The sequence below is a fragment of the Nansenia antarctica genome (assembly GCF_963989245.1).
Source record: "Nansenia antarctica genome assembly, chromosome: 3".
NCBI classification, from domain to species: Eukaryota; Metazoa; Chordata; class Actinopteri; order Argentiniformes; family Microstomatidae; genus Nansenia; species Nansenia antarctica.
Genome location: NC_137688.1, coordinates 19784137 through 19804782, shown reverse-complemented (window position 1 = coordinate 19804782; position 20646 = coordinate 19784137). Strand labels below are relative to the sequence as shown.

The 20646-nt window shown below is 47.4% G+C and overlaps 1 protein-coding gene across 2 annotated transcripts in view; it reads right to left on the bottom strand.

The window, feature by feature from the left end:
- Positions 1-241: 241 nt before the first annotated feature.
- Positions 242-20646, bottom strand: part of atrx (ATRX chromatin remodeler) — a 45717-nt gene continuing 25312 nt past the window's right edge. For both annotated transcript variants that reach the window (XM_080526655.1, XM_080526656.1), the window contains exons 24-33: positions 18914-19064; positions 18403-18503; positions 17088-17196; positions 15122-15299; positions 14777-14968; positions 7652-7801; positions 3246-3353; positions 2703-2798; positions 2341-2469; positions 242-2070 (exon numbers count right to left, since the gene is read on the bottom strand). In XM_080526655.1, coding sequence (XP_080382781.1) covers positions 1837-2070; positions 2341-2469; positions 2703-2798; positions 3246-3353; positions 7652-7801; positions 14777-14968; positions 15122-15299; positions 17088-17196; positions 18403-18503; positions 18914-19064 — 1448 coding nt within the window. In that variant the 3' untranslated portion in view covers positions 242-1836. The remainder of the gene's footprint in view (positions 2071-2340; positions 2470-2702; positions 2799-3245; positions 3354-7651; positions 7802-14776; positions 14969-15121; positions 15300-17087; positions 17197-18402; positions 18504-18913; positions 19065-20646) is intronic.

Here is a 20646-nt window from a genome sequence, read left to right as displayed (position 1 = left end):
GCGCATTCATTGATAAATGTGATTGTATTTTTTGTTCTGGCTTCTCTAACCAGAAGTGATTGTAGTGTTCATCTTCAGCTGGGTCTATTGGTGTGGAGTGATGCTTCTGCTTCAGTTGAGCTACCACTCAATTATTAGACGTTCATGCCACACCTCACCCATACACAACAGCAATAGATCCAGAAAATTACTGTAGACACCTTAACAGGTACATATGAAAGAACGACACCAAGAAACAAAAGGCGGTCACCCTTTTGGTCACTTTATTAAATGTTATATTAAATACTTCAAGATAATAGCAGAACAGATTAATGGCAAAACAAGTTGGTGTATTTGCTAACATGAGAAGATTCTTAGGAGGGCAAAACATTTCTCTACATTTCTGAAATACACCTTGTGCAATCGAAGGAGCTCAGTCTCTCCCACAAATAAGCAATCAATTAATCATCAAAACAGCTACATCAGTTTATCTTTTAGAAGCTAACATGTGCCAAAGAAGAGTAAAGGTAGTCTGGGTGCCAGTCTGGTGAGACCTAGTCTGATGCCCTGAGGTGACATTACTGAAAGCTTGAATCATACCTGAAGTACTACTTTATTTCTTCCAGGCCCACACCTCTACTAGACCAGCAAACTCACACTGACAGTTGCTATTCCCTTTTACGCTTTGCGACTAGGTTGTTGGAAGAAATTAAGTACAACTTAAGCTATGAATCTTTCACGAAGCAGAATCTAGGAGTTAGCCATCTAACCATAGAATTAAATCTCGTTTTCTTAGTTGAAAATAAAATTTACAGATTACTGGGAATAAGGAGTCCGTTAGCTAGAGTTAGCTGGCTAACTTGATCCTGCTTTGTAAAAGCCAGGCTTTCACCCAGGCTTGGATGCAACACAAGTGGAACATAAACTATGAACAGGACCCACAGTGCTATGCTAGGCAACACTTGACAACGATTACATGAGCTTACAAAAAGTCCAGAGGAAACAGCAGGCAGTTTTGAACAACACAAGCATTCCATAACTATGGTCAGCAACAACTAGTGTAAATGGCTATAAGCAGAATAGAAAAGACATCTTCAACATATCTCAAATTTATTTTACAGGACTTTTAGGAAATGGAAATAAGGCCATAACTTTTTTTTATGTTGTGTTTTTTTTCTTCTTTTCGTCATGGTATCAGTATCTCCCAAAAGAGCAGGACTTTACAGAACTGGTAGTTGTCTGCTAGCAGGTACATTTTGGTGGAGGAATCTATTGGGGATAAAATCATCTAGATCTTTGCATCATAGAATCCTGTCACCAGCAACACTGTGGTCCCACTCAGGTTCAGTTAGGCATTTAAACTGTATAAAAACAACAGAGTTAAAATAATTAACAAGCCCTCCTTTAAGGGGAAAAGAATAACGCAATGCTTCAAAGCATTTTGGGTAAAACATGTTTTTGTATGTCTTCTTTAAATACAATGAAAATGAAGATAGAACTTGAATAACATTAAGGCGGTATATACAGAATTTCGAATGAAATTGCTAAACACCCCTTCATATAGTCCCTATACAGTTTTATTTCCTCCTACTCTCAGTGACAGAATTAGAGACAGAAGGACGTTGAGGGGGTCTTCTCTGTGTAAGTCAGTCCCACTGGGGGACCCAAGTGAAAGGAGCAGACCATGCCTGCATCTCAAATGACACCTAACCCCCCCCGCCCCCATCCCCATATAGTGCACTACTTTTGACCGGACCAGAGTCCGATGGTAGAGAACTACTTTTGACCGATATCAGTGCTTGGGGACTAAGGTATCATTTGAGACTTGGCCACTGAGACAGTGAGTGGGGGCCCCCCCTACAGGCCCTTGGAGGGCCCAGGGTTCTTGCCCATGGCGGGGTGCGTGCCGTGGCCCTGGAGGGCCCCCAGTTGCTGGTAGAGCCCCATGAGGTCCATCTGGCTGAGCCCTGAGGCTCCCAGCATCCCGTTCTGCATGGCCAGCTGGTTCAGGTAGGTGGCCTGGCTGGCCATGGCCAGCTGCTGCTCTCGCACCTTACGGTTGGTGACCACCTTCTGAACATACATCATCAGCTGCAGAGAGAGAGAGAGAGGTTAGGCTGACAGCTGGTGATCACCTTGTGGATGAGTGCAGGGTTTGGTTGGTTTGTGTGGTGGTTTTGGGGCTGGTGGGGGGGGATTTGATTTACGCAGTAATTTTTGGGAAAGGGGTTCAATCTTGAGGGTTGGTGTCTGAGCCCAGCTAAGGAAGGTAGGTGTGAGGTACCGTTTGGTCCAGGACAGTGGGGTGGGATGGTTATAGTAAAGGAGACACGTCTAAGCGTCACATATGACAGGGCTCACCGTCTGCTGCTTGCCAAGGACGTCCTTGTAGACGGCCTCCCTACGCATGAACTCCACGTCCACGCTGGCCTGTCGGCCCAGAGCCATGGACTGGACCTGGATCTCCGTCAGCTCCGGGTTCTCCTTCCACTGGGAGGGAGGGAGGGAGGAACACACACACACGTCAGTCACACACTCCATCATGACAACTTGTATACAGACGTCCCCATCCCATTAAACCAGAGCGTGCATTGAAGTAACTTTTTACCCAGCATGTATGTACATAGGAAGGGTGTCTGAATGAACCTGTCTGTCACACCACACTCATGGTCCCTCAGACTAAACTCTGAGCCCAGAACAGCGGCCCTCCTCCCATCACTCACCACTCTGCCGATGGTGTCCTCCAGTGACTCTCTGCGCAGAGTCTTCAGATCGTTGGTCGCCTCATTCACCTTCAGACGGCCCTGGTTGAGCAGTTCCTACAGACAGACACACACACAGACACACACACACACACACACACACAGACACATACAGACACATACAGACACATACAGACACATACAGACACATACAGACACATACAGACACATACAGACACATACAGACACACACGAGAGAGAGAGAGAGAGAGAGACAAAATAAGCAAACAACCCCAGTGGCTCCCCAGTCCTCAGATACACATATCAAACGCACATTCCTCCTCCACCAACATTCCCAGTCCTGTTGCACGCTCCCTCTCTCCAGCCCGCCCCTCTATATAAATAGCAGCTGGCACAGCAGAGGGGAGCACCAACTGGTGGGGTAGCGGGGCTGGCGGCCTCGCCGGACTCATGTCACAATTAGCAGCGGGGACTGTGGAATGCGTGGCTCGGGCGGGGAGGGGAGGGCTCGGGGGCCGGGGGCATGTGGAGCTCATTACTAACCTCCAGCTGCGGGTTGGACATGTTGGCCAGGGCCGCAACGTTGAAGGGGAAGTAGTTGGAGGCCCCCATGTCCATCTGAGCCGGGTAGTTCGTCTTCATGTTCAGACCCTGAAATAATGAATGAATGAATGAATGAATGAGAGGGAGAGGGAGAGAGAGAGAGAGAGAGAGAGAGAGAGAGAGAGAGAACAGTGGGATTAGAACAGGTCAATCAGGAAGGTGTTCGCTACCGTCTGAAGGACAATAACGTGGGAAAGCCTGGATGCTCTCAGTGTGAGGGACACACTAGGCATGCTCACCGGGGTTTCGTCTAGCTTGCATGCATCAGTGACACTGGTGTGATTTCTTTCAGCTTATGTCCAAAACGCTTCTCGGAAGGATGTAAAGGGGCGTCAGAGTCGATTTCAATGTGTATAACTATTTGCAGTTGAATGAGTCTGGCGGACATCCTGAAGAAGTCACCATTTGTCAATACCTTTGCGATTGTAATGTGGCTGAGGAAATCACACCCTGGCCATTCCTTTGCGATTGTAATGTCTCTCACACCTTGTCCTTTGTTGGAAATAATATTTAAGGAGAGGGACAGCGTTATTCTTGGAGTTTTGCATTAGGCCTGTTCCACCATTCTCCCGCGTGTCCTTGACCCATGTTAACATACGGTTAAAACTTAGTCACATATTGTTTTGAAACTGTTACATTGGTTATTTTGTTGATTCTCTATCAGAGTTGATACTAATTTTCTGTTAAAACAGCACATACACATACATAATGTGCTGTTAAGCACAACGTATCCAGGTTATCAGAGTTTACCATCTGTCTAATGTTCACATGCATTGTTAATGAGACAGAGAGTCATCAGCTTCAGCTAGTGGCATGAGCGTAAACTCCACGCAAGCAGATTTATCTTAACTTGAGGGCATGGTGAAATAGCATTTGGGGTATTCTTGATGAATCTAGGATCCGATATGATTGGTTGTCGGTCACACAGGGATGAGTAAAGCATTAGCAATCATTATTAAGCATGAAATGTCTTTTGGAGTTACATATAATGTAATGTTAAGTTGTGTTAGTTGGTCATGTGACCACTTGTATGAGTTTGTTCTATCATGACTGTTAGAAATAATCATGGGGAATAAATGTACATCTTATATTTAACCCGTCATCTATTCTTCTGTGTTTTCTTTTCTTATTCTATAGAGGGACGACACTGCTCCAAAGTCAAACAAATACTCTCTGTCTCATCCCCTTCTGGAAGTCCTCCTGTGTGAGTGTGTGAGGCTGTATGTGAGTGTGTGAGTGTGTGTGTGAGTGTGTGTGTGTGTGTGTGTGTGTTTATCTGCAGTAAACAGTCGTGTCCCTGTAAAGGCCAGCAGGATGCCGGTGTTTGTGTGTAATTGAGCCTCTGTTGCAGATGCTCCCGTCCCGGCCCTGTAATCTGGCCATCCGGTGTGTACATGTGCGAGTGTGTGTATCAGGGTGGCTCTTTGGACCTGGCCAGGGGCAGGTGTGCAGGCCCAAACAGTGTGTGTGTATGTGTGCGTACACAGACACCCCACACAGCTGCTTCTGTCTCATGGGAACTCAAAAACACTGACTACTAACAAGAAGCAACCCAGTGGAGTTCAACTGCAGCCTTAGACTCTGAGGGAGGACACACACACACACACACACACACACACACACACACGTAAACTCTGCCTTTCAGTTTCTGATGTACTGTTCGCGAACCACAATTTATAGCAGAGTTCACTCTGAGTTCTCTGCAGACCTAGAGTCATCCCTGTGAGACAGCCGGCTCCAGTGTTCAGTTTCGTTTTGGGCGTCAGAGGGGTTTCTCACAGTCTCCCCATTTCCTGCGCTGCACATAAGAAACACACACCTAGCCAGTGGCCGCCTACAGCCCATCCTTCAGGAGGTGAAGACAGAAACACACACCTAGCCAGTGGCCGCCTACAGCCCATCCTTCAGGAGGTGAAGACAGAAACACACACCTAGCCAGTGGCCGCCTACAGCCCATCCTTCAGGAGGTGAAGACAGAAACACACACCTAGCCAGTGGCCGCCTACAGCCCATCCTTCAGGAGGTGAAGACAGAAACACACACCTAGCCAGTGGCCGCCTACAGCCCATCCTTCAGGAGGTGAAGACAGAAACACACACCTAGCCAGTGGCCGCCTACAGCCCATCCTTCAGGAGGTGAAGACAGAAACACACACCTAGCCAGTGGCCGCCTACAGCCCATCCTTCAGGAGGTGAAGACAGAAACACACACCTAGCCAGTGGCCGCCTACAGCCCATCCTTCAGGAGGTGAAGACAGAAACACACACCTAGCCAGTGGCCGCCTACAGCCCATCCTTCAGGAGGTGAAGACAGAAACACACACCTAGCCAGTGGCCGCCTACAGCCCATCCTTCAGGAGGTGAAGACAGACACAGAGAGACACTCCGCACTGTTCTTCTTCTGACTGAGGGGAGATCTTTAGTCCTTGTATTCAGGGGCTCTAATCTAGCATTCCTCCACATATGAGACATGGTGTGGTGAAAAGGGCCACATGTTGGCAATCCTCAAGTCATGCAAATTATCATATTACGAAAGTTGTTGGAAGAGCCCACTCGATATAACAACAATTTTAGGATCACTAGATACGTTCAATTTGTGAATTGAATTCACTGTCTCGTCTGCCGTAGGCTACTGGGTAAGTGATACATGGCTTGTAAACAAACTTAAGTTTTAGGTGTGTTCAAAAGCAAAGACTGTGTGATCATCTAATTATGTGTAGTTATGTGTTTTTAGCATGTTGATGTTCCATCAGCATGTTGTAATGTGCTAAACATAGAGTTAGATGTTTGTAGCGATGTTCCTTTTTAGCGCTAGCTACTAGCAGCTGTTTTGCCTGTGTTTTGATTCAGAACGAGTTTCTCCGCTATCTTCAACTATTTTTAGATTTCAATGCATGACATCACATTTGAAAGCTTACAATCTGCACTTTTTTTAATCTGGAAAGAACATAAAACATTACCATGCCTACTTGAGGACTTTTTAACCAGACCCCGTCACATACGAGATCTGGACGCACAAGATATCTGTCTGAGTAAAGAGCAAGTTGAAAGCCTCCGTTGTAAAGCGGTGCTATTGTTTTCCTAGGAGAGTTTCCCCTGTTCTGTTTAGGGCAGAGGAGCTTAAAACCCTGAGAGGGCAGAAGAGGGGAGAGTTAGTTGGAAAAATAATCATTAGAGTGAATTAGACTCTAGGATTACCCAGAGGGAGAGGAGACCTGCTCCCTGACTGCAGAGCCCCCCCCCCCCGTCTCTCCAAACAAACCATACTAATTACCCAGTATGGTTTACTGACATGTACTACAGAAGAGGAGGGGAGGGGAGAAAAGGAGAATACTACTCTGCACACAGAGAACAGCTAGCAGCAGACCAGAGAGCGTGTGTGTGTGTGTGTGTGTCTGACACTTAACCTACAGTGCGAGACAGCTGAGCGCACTCTGGGAGATGATATCACAGGCCGAGGAGTGGCCCTGTCATCAGCCTGCTCATTGGGACACTGACTGTGATTGGTCAGATTTGCATCTCAAGTCAATTCTGATTCGCACAGCATGGCAAAAAAAAAAAAAACACAGCCACATGGCTGACCTCGCCATTAGATGTCAATGTAGACAGAGGGATATGGAGCAAGATGCATGCGTGTGAGCGACCGACTGACTAACATCCAAAAGAATAGCGTGTCTTTTGCTTCCCTATTGGCTCGGAGGAGAATACTGCTTGATTGGAAATCACCGAAACCGCCCACAGTCTCAGCATGGCTGAGAGACCTAATGCTATATCTTAAATTAGAAAAAATTAAATACACAATTAGAGGTTCCACAAGCAAATTTTATTCTACATGGGGCTCTGTGTTGGCATATTTTGATGGTCTTAAGACTCTCCCTGAAGTTCCAACCTGAGGGATGCAGGCTTCTGTCACCTCTCTAGTGTTGGTCCATGTGATGTTGCGATGACCTGTCTCTGTCTCTGTAGATCCTGTACTGTACTGTCTTGGGAGTTACCTGGTTGCAGCTGTGATACAACAACATTATTATTGTCCAGTGTGAACATTTATTTTAATCTATTTTCTTTTTCCTTTTTTAATGTTATTACTATGCCAATGTAACTTTAGGGCCCTGCGGGAAATGTTTGGGGTTGGGTGGGGGGGTGGGCAGAAATGTGTAAAAAAATGAAAATCAACATGTTTAATCATACTGTATTGTGTAACCATTGAATAAAAATACTTGAAAAATAAAATAAAATAAAAGATGCGTGTATAATAATAATATATAATATATATAATATATAAATAATGCATGTGTGTGTGTGTGTGTGTGCGCTCGTGTGCGTGTGTGTGTGGGGGCAGTCACATACCTTCTTCTCGGCCTCGTATTCGGACCAGGCGGCCTTGCGGTCCTCTTCGCTCAAGGCCTCTGACTCCTTGTGGTCGAGGAGGGAGTCGTGTTCGTGGTAGCCCACGATCTGGTCCTTGTAGCTGTGCAGCAGCTCTGCCAGGAAGGTGTCCTGTGGAGGGGAGACAGCACTGAGGGTCAGTCAGGCTGCAGGCTGTCTGTCTGTCTGTCTGTCTGTCTGTCTGTCTGTCTGTAATGTGTCCTGTGGAGGGGGAGACAGCACCGAGGGTCAGTCAGGCTACTGTCTGTCTGTCTGTCTGTCTGTCTGTAATGTGTCCTGTAGAGGGGGAGACAGCACTGAGGGTCAGTCAGGCTACAGTCTCATCTGAGCCTTTTATCTTTCTCTCTCTCTCTCTCTCTCACACATTTATTTTAGACAAATCGAAACCTAAAAAGAGGGGGAGAAGAGAGAGGACATGTTTAAAAAAAGAAAAAAAATGAAAGAAACTGGATTCAGACGCTTTCATGCGACTCAGGTTTCCATGACAACACTGTTATTGAAAAACAATACCTGAGTAAAAGAAAAAAAGAAAAAAGAAAAAGGAGTCGTGTGCCAGGCCCCGGTCACACAAACGTGCTTTACATTACTCTCTGAGCTGCTCGTGTGTTTGCTTTTCTCTGTCTCGCCTTTACATTAAATGGACCTCGGCAATGTGGAAACGACACTGTTACCCTGCACACGGTGAGGAAGGGTTCAGCCCTGCACTCGTTTGATCACTTCTCCCTCTTTGAACACTGACAATGAGTTCACTACTACAAACAAAATGAATCATAAACGTCAGAGTTAAGAAGAAGAAGAAGGAAAAAAAAAGAGACGGGCCCGAACACTATCAAATTAAGCAGTGATTGCAAACCTGTGTTGAATACACAGAAAATAAACACCGGGCGAAACTGGACCCTTCACAGAGAGGAAAGGCCTGCCAACCAACCAGATGAGGGTTCTATTTTTAGATCCACTTGAACCCCCCCCCCAGATAAGGTGGCTGAGACAGGTAGGACACACACACAGGGTCCTGAGACACAGACATCCCCCTGCCCACCCGGCCTGAGGACTAACCAGGGCTGATGGCTGGAACATAACAACATGTGGCTACAAGGAGCACAATCAGGACGAGCCCCCCTCCCTCCCCCCTCCTCAGAGCTGCAGCTCCACTCACCAATTAGGACATAAAAGAGTCTGCCTGCCAGAGGAGGCATCCACACTGTACTGCACTGCCGGGGGCAAGACCAGGCAGGCCGGGGAGACCAGGGTCAAGTTCATTAGGCGATCGGGGGGGGGAGTGGGTGGTTTCACATTTGGTTGGACCCAAATTTGTCCAAGAGTGCTCATTTATATTTTTGGTTTATATTTCATTAGTAAATCCACACAGACCCAAACACAAGATTGGTGGGATGGCACTGACGGTCAGACACCTTTCAGATAAACTGAGCATATGTGAATGTGTGTGTGTGTGTGTGAGAGCGATTGAATTTCACTATCACCGCCCTCTTTTGCACCATTCACTAGCACCCGATAGCAGCTTGCATCAGATTCAAGACCCTGGTGCTCGCCTGCCGGGCAGCAAAAGGGACAGCCCCTGCATACCTGCAATCAATGGTCCCCCCACCAAATTTCAGCCCGTTCACTCCGCTCCTCCACCTCTGCGGGCCGACTGGCCCCACCACCTCTACGCCAACGCGGCAGTCACGCTGCCCGGTCACGTCTCTTTACTACACTGGCTCCCCGCTGGTGGAACAAGCTTCCCACAGCTGTCAGAACTGCAGAGTCATTCCCCATCTTCCGTTGGAGACTGAAGACCCATCTCTTCAGGGCTATATCTTAACTGCTCCTCCAGAGACACCTGCTTCCCCCCCTATACTGTTTCTCCTGAGATTTCTACTACCCACTTGTAGTGTTTCTCCAGTGTCTACTAAAGAAAAAGAAAAAAAGAAAACAAAATCTTCTAGCACAACGACTGCCAATGGCCGCTAGCCTGAGCCAGATTACTTTTCCTGTTACGATTGGTGGATAATGATTCACTTACGTAGTCAAATGTATTGATTGTAAGTCGCTTTGGAATAAGGTGTCTTAACAGCCAAAAATGTAAATGTAACTATCAACCAAATATTGAAAATGAGCATTCTTGACATGGAAATGGGTCATTGAGCCTGCAGGTCAAATGACAACGCAGACACCACCCCCCCCATTGTATTCTGGGATGCCTGAGTAATCCCCACCAGCTCTGGCTCTGGGGTGGTCCGGTCCATCTCTCTTCCAGGCACACTCTGTGTGTGTGTGTGTGTGTGTTCCGAGCCAGCGCTAATGATGGTAGGTAACCAGACCTGGGCTATTGTCATCCTGCAGAAGCCGGAGGGGGAAGCCTATCGCCTTACTGCAGGGGCGCAGCGAGAGAGAGACGCTGGGTGGGCAGATTCTCAGAGAGGGAAGAGGTAAATTACCCCACTCAACTGCACTTGGGTTTTTTGTTTGAGAAGAGGGGGGGGGGGGGAGGGTTTCAAAGGCACAAAATCTGGGGAGGAATTTTGGCAGTTGATCACAGTGTGCGTGTGCTTGAGAGTGCATTTCTGAGTGTGCAAGACAATTGTGCATTACAGGAGGGTGTAGTGGTGCTTAAGGCCTCACCGTACCCTATGGATCGCAACACATGGGTCACGATACTATGGCCATACAATGCGGCTGGGTAATCCATACAGTATTGTGAAAGAATAATGTATCGATCAGTGTATCGATTTTTATGCACAGCCCTAGATGCTCAGGTCTGAAGACATGTGCACACACACGCACACACACACCTCAAAGCTCTGAGACCCTCATCACCTCCCGTTCTAATTCCAGGCAGTGGGTTTTTGCACGGAAAAGTGCAGTTTATTGAACAATGGATTTACAAATGAACTATTAACGTAAAGCGTTACCAAAAATGTTTGGTGCTGCAGAGCTTGGCTAGAGCCATGCCCTGAGGGAGGAGGCGGGGGGGGGGGTATATCAGTATATTTGCAATAGCCCTCCAACTCAGCACCTGCCTAAGTTGACATAATGTGTATCTAATTATATTCTCTCTGGTTCGAGTGAACAATTGACAGGTTCTTTCTGTCTTTCTTCCCGTAAGCCGAGTGACTGTACACGAAGCAGCCTACCCCTGCCATCGCTCCTTAAGTGATGTAAAGCAGTGTTGTATCAGAGCAGGCCCCCCCACATCACCAAAGATGAAAACATGCGAGCGTATAAACTTGCCTCGTGTAGGATACTTTACGACTTGGCACTGGGATTCCACATGTACTTCACCATTAAGACTTCAGATGGTGCTTAACTGGAAAAGCTCTGATGCATTTAAACACCCACCCACCCACCCACCCCCCTGCATTAATAGCTTCGGTTGCTGTTCAGGCATTTGGCCGTGTTATCAGATATTTACTCTAGCTGAGAACACTCAACCCGTTAAGCCAATTTCCTGCCTCTAAAGAGCAGCTCATTGTGTTCAGAAGGTTTTAAACGCACCCCATGTATTCACCGCTTTTATTTTATTTCTCTCATTACCACAATAATAAACCTTGATTTAACAGAGAGAAACTCTCGGGGTGAGGGATAGAGGGAGGGTGGGAAAGAAAGAAAGAGGGAAAAATATATAGAAAGAGGGTGGGAGGGAGATGGGGAAAGAGAGGGAGGGAGGGAAAAGAAAGAGGTAGCTAATTGAGAGAGAGAGAGAGAGAGAGAGAGAGAGGTGGGGGGGGGAGAAAGAGGTAGGCAAATGAGAGAGAAGGGGGGGGGGGCAGTCCTATGAAAAGGTGAGATATGAGAGAGTTAGGTAGGGGGGGTGGGATAGGGAGGGAAAGCGAGGAATGTAGAGAGTTAGAGGAGGAGAAGGAAGGGGAGGCTGGAGGAGGTTGGTGTTTTCAGAGAGCTGTTCGACACTCCAGCCGCTGCCTAGCGTCTGACCAAAACGTGTTTGGTCCCAGGAGGCCGTTCCTGCCTGAGACTGCGTCTGACACGCAGGTGCGTCAACCATAGCAACCGAGGGGGCCGGGGTAGGATCCTGACTGCAGGAATGTGAGGGGTTGAGATATTTGTAATAGCTAAAGCCAGCCAGTCAAAACTCTCTCTCCCCCAGCTGCAGGCAAATGATACACATAACCCCACTGGCCTACACATAACCCCACTGGCCTACAGAATGATACACATAACCCCACTGGCCTACAGAATGATACACATAACCCCACTGGCCTACAGAATGATACACATAACCCCACTGGCCTACAGAATGACACACATAACCCCACTGGCCTACAGAATGACACACATAACCCCACTGGCCTACAGAATGACACGCATAACCCCACTGGCCTACAGTATAATACACAATCCAGTGGGCACTTCATATCGGGCATTGTGCCCTGCGGCAAGAATAAGAAGAAAGAGTGGTGTGGGAGAGGAGAGACAGGATGAGTGGAGAGGTTTTCTCCTGGGCTCTGTGACAGGACCACACAGGCTCACCCATACACACACACACACACACACACACACACAGAGAGAGAGACAGACACAGATTTGACGTTAAGAGAGGCTGGTTTGAGGCAGTAGCACATGTGGGCTGTGGCTCGTTAAGGGCCAGCTGAGTTCCTGCTCTTAATGACCCAGTGTGGCGTGTTCCTCTGGCCAGCTCCTGCTCCCGGCATCACTGCCCCTCTCTGTCTCCCTACAGAGATCATGCAGGGCACCTAGCATAGGAGCTAACTACTACACCCATGCAGGGGACCTAGCATAGGAGCTAACTACTACACCCATGCAGGGGACCTAGCATAGGAGCTAACTACTACACCCATGCAGGGGACCTAGCACAGGAGCTAACTACTACACCCATGCAGGGGACCTAGCACAGGAGCTAATGACTACGTCTCCCCCCCCCCCCCATCACCTGCAGCAGACAGAACCCACCAGGGCCCGCCCACTGCAACGCTACTGCGTAGGGCAGTGTGAGTCACATACACTATTCCACATGTACTGCGAAACCGTGTGCATGTGAGAGAGAGAGAGAGAGAGAGAGAGAGAGAGAGAGAGAGAGAGAGAGAGAGAGAGAGAGAGAGAGAGAGAGAGAGAGAGAGAGAGAAGAAAGAAAGAGAGAAAGAAAGAGTATGTGGGTCTGTGCTGCGTGGTCTGTGTCCGGGGTGGGGGTGGGTGGCGTGCTCTTGTGTCTGTGCCCCAGCACTTCCTTTGTCTGCAATTAGTTTCTCGGAAGTGCAGGAGGACTTCTTAAAGAGAGGGGGGGGGGGTCCAATAATGACCCTTCATCAGGTAGAGACAGGGGGGGGGGGGGGACAACTAAACAGAGCTCCTTTGAAAGTTCAGACAAATGGGTGAGTCAGTGGAACAGATGGCCCTGGAGATGGCATGGGGGGGGTTGGAGGAAGAGGGGCGAGGGGGAGGGACAGAAGGAGGGGGTAGAGGATGAGAGAGTGGGTGAGGTTAAGGTGAGAGGAAGAGCTGGGGGGGGGGGGGGGAGGAAGGAGAGGGCTGCTGCAGGGTCAGACAGGTTCACCGGAGGGGAGGGGCACAGACGGGGGGCGCCGTCTTCCCAACATTGGGTAAGAAGGGAGCAACAGGGGGAGAGACTACCATCTTGTCGTGACTGGGCCTATTGTACTAGTCTGAGGGGTTGAAGTAATCCCATCAGATATAGAAATCTCTTTCCCTCTCCATCTCTCTCTCCAAAAGAAGGACATGTGTAATACCCCCACTGACTCATACTACAGCAATGGTTTAACCTTTACACCAGCCATCATCTAAATGCCAGCCAAACCAAAACTAAACGAAGAGGGCATACGAGTATCTGCCCCTGGTTAGAACTCGTCTCTCCTCCCTGTGCATAGACTCAGAGCATATTTGGCTGAGGGCTTTGGGAGCTCATGTCTGACTCATCTTCATATTATTCCAGGCAGTGAATTCCTTCCGTAAGACTGCAGCTCTCTCTCTTGCCACATCACAGTGAACCCCCCGGCCAAAACAGGTCACCTCGTTAAAGCGCCGGTCAGCCTCTCCATCTTTAATACAGTGTCACATAAACGTCAGCAGGCTCGTTAAAGATCATACACATCTTACGGGGCTGTGTCCCAATGAACACATCTTTTTCCTCGTCACGCCTTCCCTTCGCGGCCGCCGGTCTGAGCGTTAGGCCGACTTGAGAGGGAATACGGAGGGTTGAGAGCACCGTGGGGGGAAGCCTCGCCCAAGTCTTTCTAACTCATCTGTGTTGATACGAAGCAAAGCTGTGCTGTGGGGCTGGACACAGACTAACAAAGACTTTCCGATTTGCACATAATTTTTGACGGGGGCAGATGGTCTTCTTTCCCTTCAAATGCACTGATAGGAAAACACAGGAGAAGTGAAAGAAGACATCTCAAATGCTAACTGGAAGACCTGCTTTCACTTGAGGAAAGGTTACAAGGAAAGGAAGCCTCCGAGGAGACAAAGAAGAGGCCTGCCGGCGGAGATGGGGAAAGATGACAGGAGAGAAGAGAGAGGGAGCGGATAGAGGAGAGAGGAGGAGATCAGCCCAAGTTCAGAGAGGGGCAAGCGTTGCGCTGGTGTGCCGCGGTGTTGCAATATGAACACTATTTGGTAAATAGCAGTAAACAGAGGAATCTGTGCAGCTGTGTGCGCTTGGACAGCCCATCTAAGGGCCGTGTGTTCTCATTAAACCACAGGGGGCCGTGGGCCTTGGGGGGGCCCGATCCAGTGACACAGCACCTGCACCCAGGAGAGGAGAGGAGAGGACGGGAAACGAGGGGAATGATAGACAGAGCCAGGAGAGAAGGCTGGAGGGCTGGATACAGGCCGGCCGCAAGAGTAAACAAGAGGGTTTATCACTGAAGCGCTAAAGTTCAAAGGCAGCACACGCTCGACAGCACAGGTTTCCAAAAGGCAACTTGGCCTTTTTTTAAAGGGCATTCAGTGCTGTTTTGGTGAAGGACATTTTTATGAGGGCAATCGTTAAACGGGTATTTTGTCTGTTTCTTCTGTGTACTGTAGTCATTATGAGATTGACTGGTAAAGCGTAGTTGATAGTTAGACACACGCACACACACACACACACACCTTGGGCAGCATGGGCGTGGCTCTCTTTCTCTTCTTCTCCGAGGGGTCGTCCAGCAAGTCGGGTTCGAAGTTGTACAGTTCCGTCAGCTCGTTCATGGTGAAGTGCCTCTCTATCTGCTGCTGGTCCACCACTCTGAACGACAGGGACTGCTTGGCGATCTGACGGTCATAGATCTTCTCCTCCATGGTCCCCTGAGGAGGGGAGAGGAAGAGCATTAACATCCTGAGGTCCAGAGACTCATGGTTATGTTCTCTTAAAACAGGGGCATGGTTTGCTCTGTGGTCTACTGCAGCGCATGTAAAGGTAGTAAATACAAGTGACCCCTGCAGGGTTTAGATGCTGACCTGAGCCAGGAACCTGTAGACAAACACGGTCTTGAGCTGACCAAATCGGTAAACCCTGAAGATACTCTGGATGTCGTAGGAGGGGTTCCAGGAAGCATCGAAGATGATGACCCGGTTAGCCGCCACCAGGTTGATGCCCAGAGAGCCAGCTCGCGTGGAGATCAGGAACAAGCGACCCCTAGAGGTAGTCACAGGACAGGGAGGAAGGGTTAGAAGAGAGGAGAGACAATACTTCAATTATCCAACTGGGCTAGCCTGGTTACGCATCGACCACAGGTGCTAAAACAGTGCAGTGTTTCCTCTATATGCATTGATTTGTGGCAGCCTGCAACAAATAGATTTTCTCTGCCACTAATTGATTCAGTCCACTAAGTCAACGTTTTCTCCTCAGGCTGCGCAACGAGAAAGGCAGTGAGGTATTAAGACCGGAGAACAGAAAAAAAGCAGATTGAAGCTAGATTTAGGCCGCTTTCAGACGGGGTAGTGGTGGTCTAGTGGATAGTGAGTTGGACTTGCGATCGGAAGGTTGTGAGTTCAAATCCCGCCTGAAACCACACCACTACTAGTGTGCCCTTGAGTAAGGCACTTAGCCCTCAGTTACTCCAGGGGGAATGTCCCTGTAATTCCTAATTGTAAATCGCTTTGGATTAAAAGCGTCTGCTAAATGGCAAAATTAAATTAAACTAAATTAAATTCAGACCTACATTTCGTTCCGATTTAGGGAGTAGTAAGTTACAATATTGCAATTAACCTCGTCTCGGTTTGTGTTCGCACTGCTCTCGCGACGCGCTTGCAAAACAGATTGGTCTAAATTTAGCGGGAAATTTGGATTTCAGGAAATCCCTCTCCTTTCCCTCTCTCTTCGCCGGTCCCTTTAATCCCGTATCCTAATCGAAAATGGAACATCAGCGACGACTGTGGGTTATTGCATTTACCGGTACTGCTGTTCTCTGGTTCATGTTCTTATACCAGTGCTCAGTATACAAGTATTTTAAATGAACATTTGTAATGTTAGCCGGTTTTGTGCGTGTACTCTCGTGTAGGCCTACTTCGTATTGATGAGCACACATTGATGATCTTTCAGTGTGTGTGTGTGTGTGTGTGTATGTATGTGACTGTCAGTCACAGGTTTATATAGATGTTGTTCAGTGCTGTATGCGCGTTCCGCATGTTCTGCTGCAGCTCGAGCCTCAGGATATCTTGGTATTTGATCAGCTACTATATAAAACATGGCCTTCAATGGCTTAACCGCTATTTTTATAAAAAGAAAACATTTTGCCACCCTCTAGTTTTTGGTGAAATTACGTCTTTGTTCATTGAAATTTGTTCGTCTTTGAGCGCACACGCTCCGCCCGCGAAAGGTGACCACCCCGCGCCTAATATGAAAAATCCTGGAGGAAACACTGCAGTGGTGGAAAAAAACATGTGAAGAGAAATGATCCGAGCCAACCCAGTATGGTTCGGGTCTGCCCCGTGGTGTGGTGGGGCCCTGAGGGGTCGTGATGGCCTGGCCTAGGGGACAGTGAGTTGGTCTGGTGATCAGAAGGTCATGAGTTCAAATCCCACCTGGGAACACGACCCACTAGTGTGCCTTTGAGTATGGTACTTTAGCCCTAAATTACTCCAGGGAGACTTTCCCTGTAATCTCTAACTGTAAGTCGCTTTGGTTAAAAGCGTCTGCTAAATGGTAAAAATATAAATGTAAAATGTGTCAAGCCCCAACGGGGTACAGAAACGAGGTATTCTATTCGTCCACTATGGGACAATTACTTGGATAAATCTTAGTCACAGTGAGGCATATCCATATAGCCAATATCTGGATAAAGCAGGGCTATCATATGCACACATGCAGGGGAGCCACCCCTCCTAAATTTCGTTGTTTGGTACCTGTACTGTAGCAATGACAATAAAGTCCATTCATTCATTCATTCATTCATTCACACATGTGAACTCAATCTGTGTTTACCGAATGTTGCTCATGTCGTTGAACTCTTCTGCCCATTTTTTCCGGGCCAGTGCGCTGGTGGATCCGTCCAAGCGATAGTAGTCAATGTTTCTGAACCACTTCCCATCACCTTTCAGACACAAAACACCACAATTAGACAGACGTTTCATGATCCACATTCTCAGTCTACTACAGCATTTTCGCTAGTCTTGGTGTCCTCCCTCCTAGGTGGTTTTAAACATGGCAGCTTCAGGTTAAGTATGAACAGATAGGTGGTTTTAAACATGGCGGCTTCAGGTTAAGTATGAACAGATAGGTGGTTTTAAACATGGCGGCTTCAGGTTAAGTATGAACAGATAGGTGGTTTTAAACATGGCGGCTTCAGGTTAAGTATGAACAGATAGGTGGTTTTAAACATGGCGGCTTCAGGTTAAGTATGAACAGATAGGTGGTTTTAAACATGGCGGCTTCAGGTTAAGTATGAACAGATAGGTGGTTTTAAACATGGCGGCTTCAGGTTAAGTATGAACAGATAGGTGGTTTTAAACATGGTGGCTTCAGGTTAAGTATGAACAGATAGGTGGTTTTAAACATGGTGGCTTCAGGTTAAGTATGAACAGATAGGTGGTTTTAAACATGGTGGCTTCAGGTTAAGTATGAACAGATAGGTGGTTTCATGGATACCAGCCGTGTTCAGCCTTTAATATAGCCGCTACCCCGCCTGCCTTCATAAGTAACATTTCAGTATGTTTCCAATTACAGCACTGTGATCTTTTCATTACAAATTGCAAACCCTTAAGCAAACATTTTTTTGGTGGAATAAAAAAAAAAGTCAAGGTCTAATCATTTTCAAAATGAAAGCAAAAACAGCTGCTGAAGTTTAATTAGGAACATGACCTTACGCCAGAGGCTGTGTGTGTGTGTATATGTGAGCGAGAGAGAGTGAGTGTGCAGGTATACATGTTGCATGTGGGCTGTCTTATGAGTGTGTGAAATGTACGTCTACACATGAAAGTAGCTCTGCTTTCTCTGTTTGCATTCTTTCTACCTCACAAATGGTTTGGTGAGTTCTAAAACCGTGTTGGGCTGCAGCGTAAAACCACAAGAATGAAACCTAAGGCACACAACAGTACAGTAGAAGCAGTCTGGCGACTACAAACGAGAGCAGCTGCGCTCCTTCAGCCCCATTAATCACTAGTTGCTTGATTATACAGACACTGCTTTGGAATATAAAGAAGTCATCAGTGATTAGAAGAACTCAAATCCAAACCTCATAATACCCTCCCATCCACTCCCAGTTGGGTGTAGTTGTGAGACGTGCATGGCCATGGCCTACCTTTGTAAACGGACTCCTTGCCTTCCTCTTTGGCCCTGCCAGCCAACTCCAGGAAGTCCTCGATCAGGTCCAGAGAGATGAGGGACTGACTGAAGACCAGGCTGATAGAGGAAAGGAGAGAAGTGTTTATCTGTTTGTTTGGATCACCATTAGCTGTTACAATTTCGCCAGCGAACACTTCCCAGGGGGTCCCACACATAAACACACTATCCAAAACAGTCCTAGACGACAACAAGAGAGAAATCACTGAACATTAAATCAAATATCAACTCGCCATACTGGTCACACTACTGGATGTACACAAGCACTACCAGTCATACTCGACACATCCAACAAGTCCAAATCAACTTTGAATGGACACTGTCATGAACATAGTTTCTTTTTTTTGTAATTGACAAAAATAACAAAAAGTTAGCTAAGTTAACTAATGCTTTCACAACAACAAAAAATATTCTAAAATCAATGTGCTGTTCTTATGCATTTATTCACAGCAAAGTTCATCAGTGCTTACACTTTGTCATCCACCTCCTCTGCCATGCGCAGGATCTCGAAGAGCAACGTGATTTTCCCGGAATGTTCCAGGATCTCAGCGTCGCAATCCGACACAAACTCCTTGTGCCAGTCATGAGCGGGGGCGCCAGTGGGGCTGCTGGGTGGCCTTGCTGTGGGGGAGGGGAGCAGAGGTTAGCTCCCATGGTTAAAAGGGATAGTTCATTAACAAGACACCCTCACTCCAGTCGACATTCCCAAGACACCTTTTAAGTAGGGCTGTCAGTGTTAACACTCGCGATTAATCTGGAAACCTTAAAACAATTAATTATATTATCAAGATATGTACCAGATATATTAGAACTACAGACATTAGATGGAAGTCAGTTTACGATTCCATTACAGAACCTCCATTAGCAAACACAAGTCAAGATGGCTGAGTGGTCCAATCGCTGGGATTAGGGCCCGATCCCAATTCACCCCTACGGCTCCGTTTTGCACGTTCACGTTTAGGGTAGGAGTGTCCCAATTCATATTTCATCGAGGGCTAGGGGGAAGGGGGAGGGCTATCCATGGCTCCGTTTAGAGATTTTCAGGGACCACGTTCGATTCGGAGGCATAACCCTTGCTCCCAGGATGCATTGCGAATCGTCTACAGAAATCTGATTTCGCTCTAGGCAATGCGGAAGACACTCACAAATGTAATTACTTTTCTTTGTTAATAAAGATTTTAAAAATGATGATAACCATCTTATTATCTCAGTTTAATGTCATTTCAATGCATTATATACCTTTTCTTTATAACAAGCATAACGAAAAAATCGCTATTATGCAGATGTGCTGTGCCTATGCTACCGTTCCACCATAGTCCAGCGCGCTTCAGCCAAGTTAAAGATCCAAGGGTTTTGGTGCTCAGCAGTAGAGGACAATAAAAAAACTATTACCTGGGCACTTCCATTAGCAGGGCTTAAAGTGGGAAAAAATCCTGTGCCTGAAACTTTTTCTTGGGAAGGGGGGTCACAGTTTGAGATATTGGGAGAGCGGGTACAGAAGACAGGTTCTTTTTTATTTAAATTTGTTTTTCAGATTTTATCCCTTTTTTCACCCAATTTGGTAGCCAATTGAACCCAACCTAGCATCCAATTATCCCCTGCCTATTGCGAAGGATCCGCCGCACGACCCCGTGGCCGGCAGTCCCAGAGGAGGCCGCCAGGCAGACTAGCTGACTGGCTCCTCGAGCCCAGCACCGTTATTCCGGCACCCCGGGGGCGCTGTTGCGCGACGGATCCTTGTCCGGAAATACTCCTATACCGCCCTCGGGAGCGGCCGCCCAATATGCCGCTCCCCGTGTGTGCCCCAGCCATATCCGGATCTGGCGAGCTGGGATCCGATCCCAGTCCCCGGTGGGCAGCTTGCACTAGTGGCCAGTGCTTAGACCGCTACACCACCGCGGGGCACAGAAGACAGCTTCTTGTCTCAATGTTTAAATGCATTAATACTATTTTATAGTCAATACAAAAGATATGCCTCAATGTTAAAATGCATTAATACTGTTTTATACTCAAAACAAAATAAAATAATATATTTAGATGTCTTTAAAAGAACAAACTGATTAAATCACTTAAGGCCAAACTGATTGCATCACATATTAAGCCACTATCACTATAACAATAGATCAATAGATCTACATCAAGTAGAATACTGATGACTAGTGACCAGTCAAGACCATTGGACTCCAGGATATCTTTGAGCTCC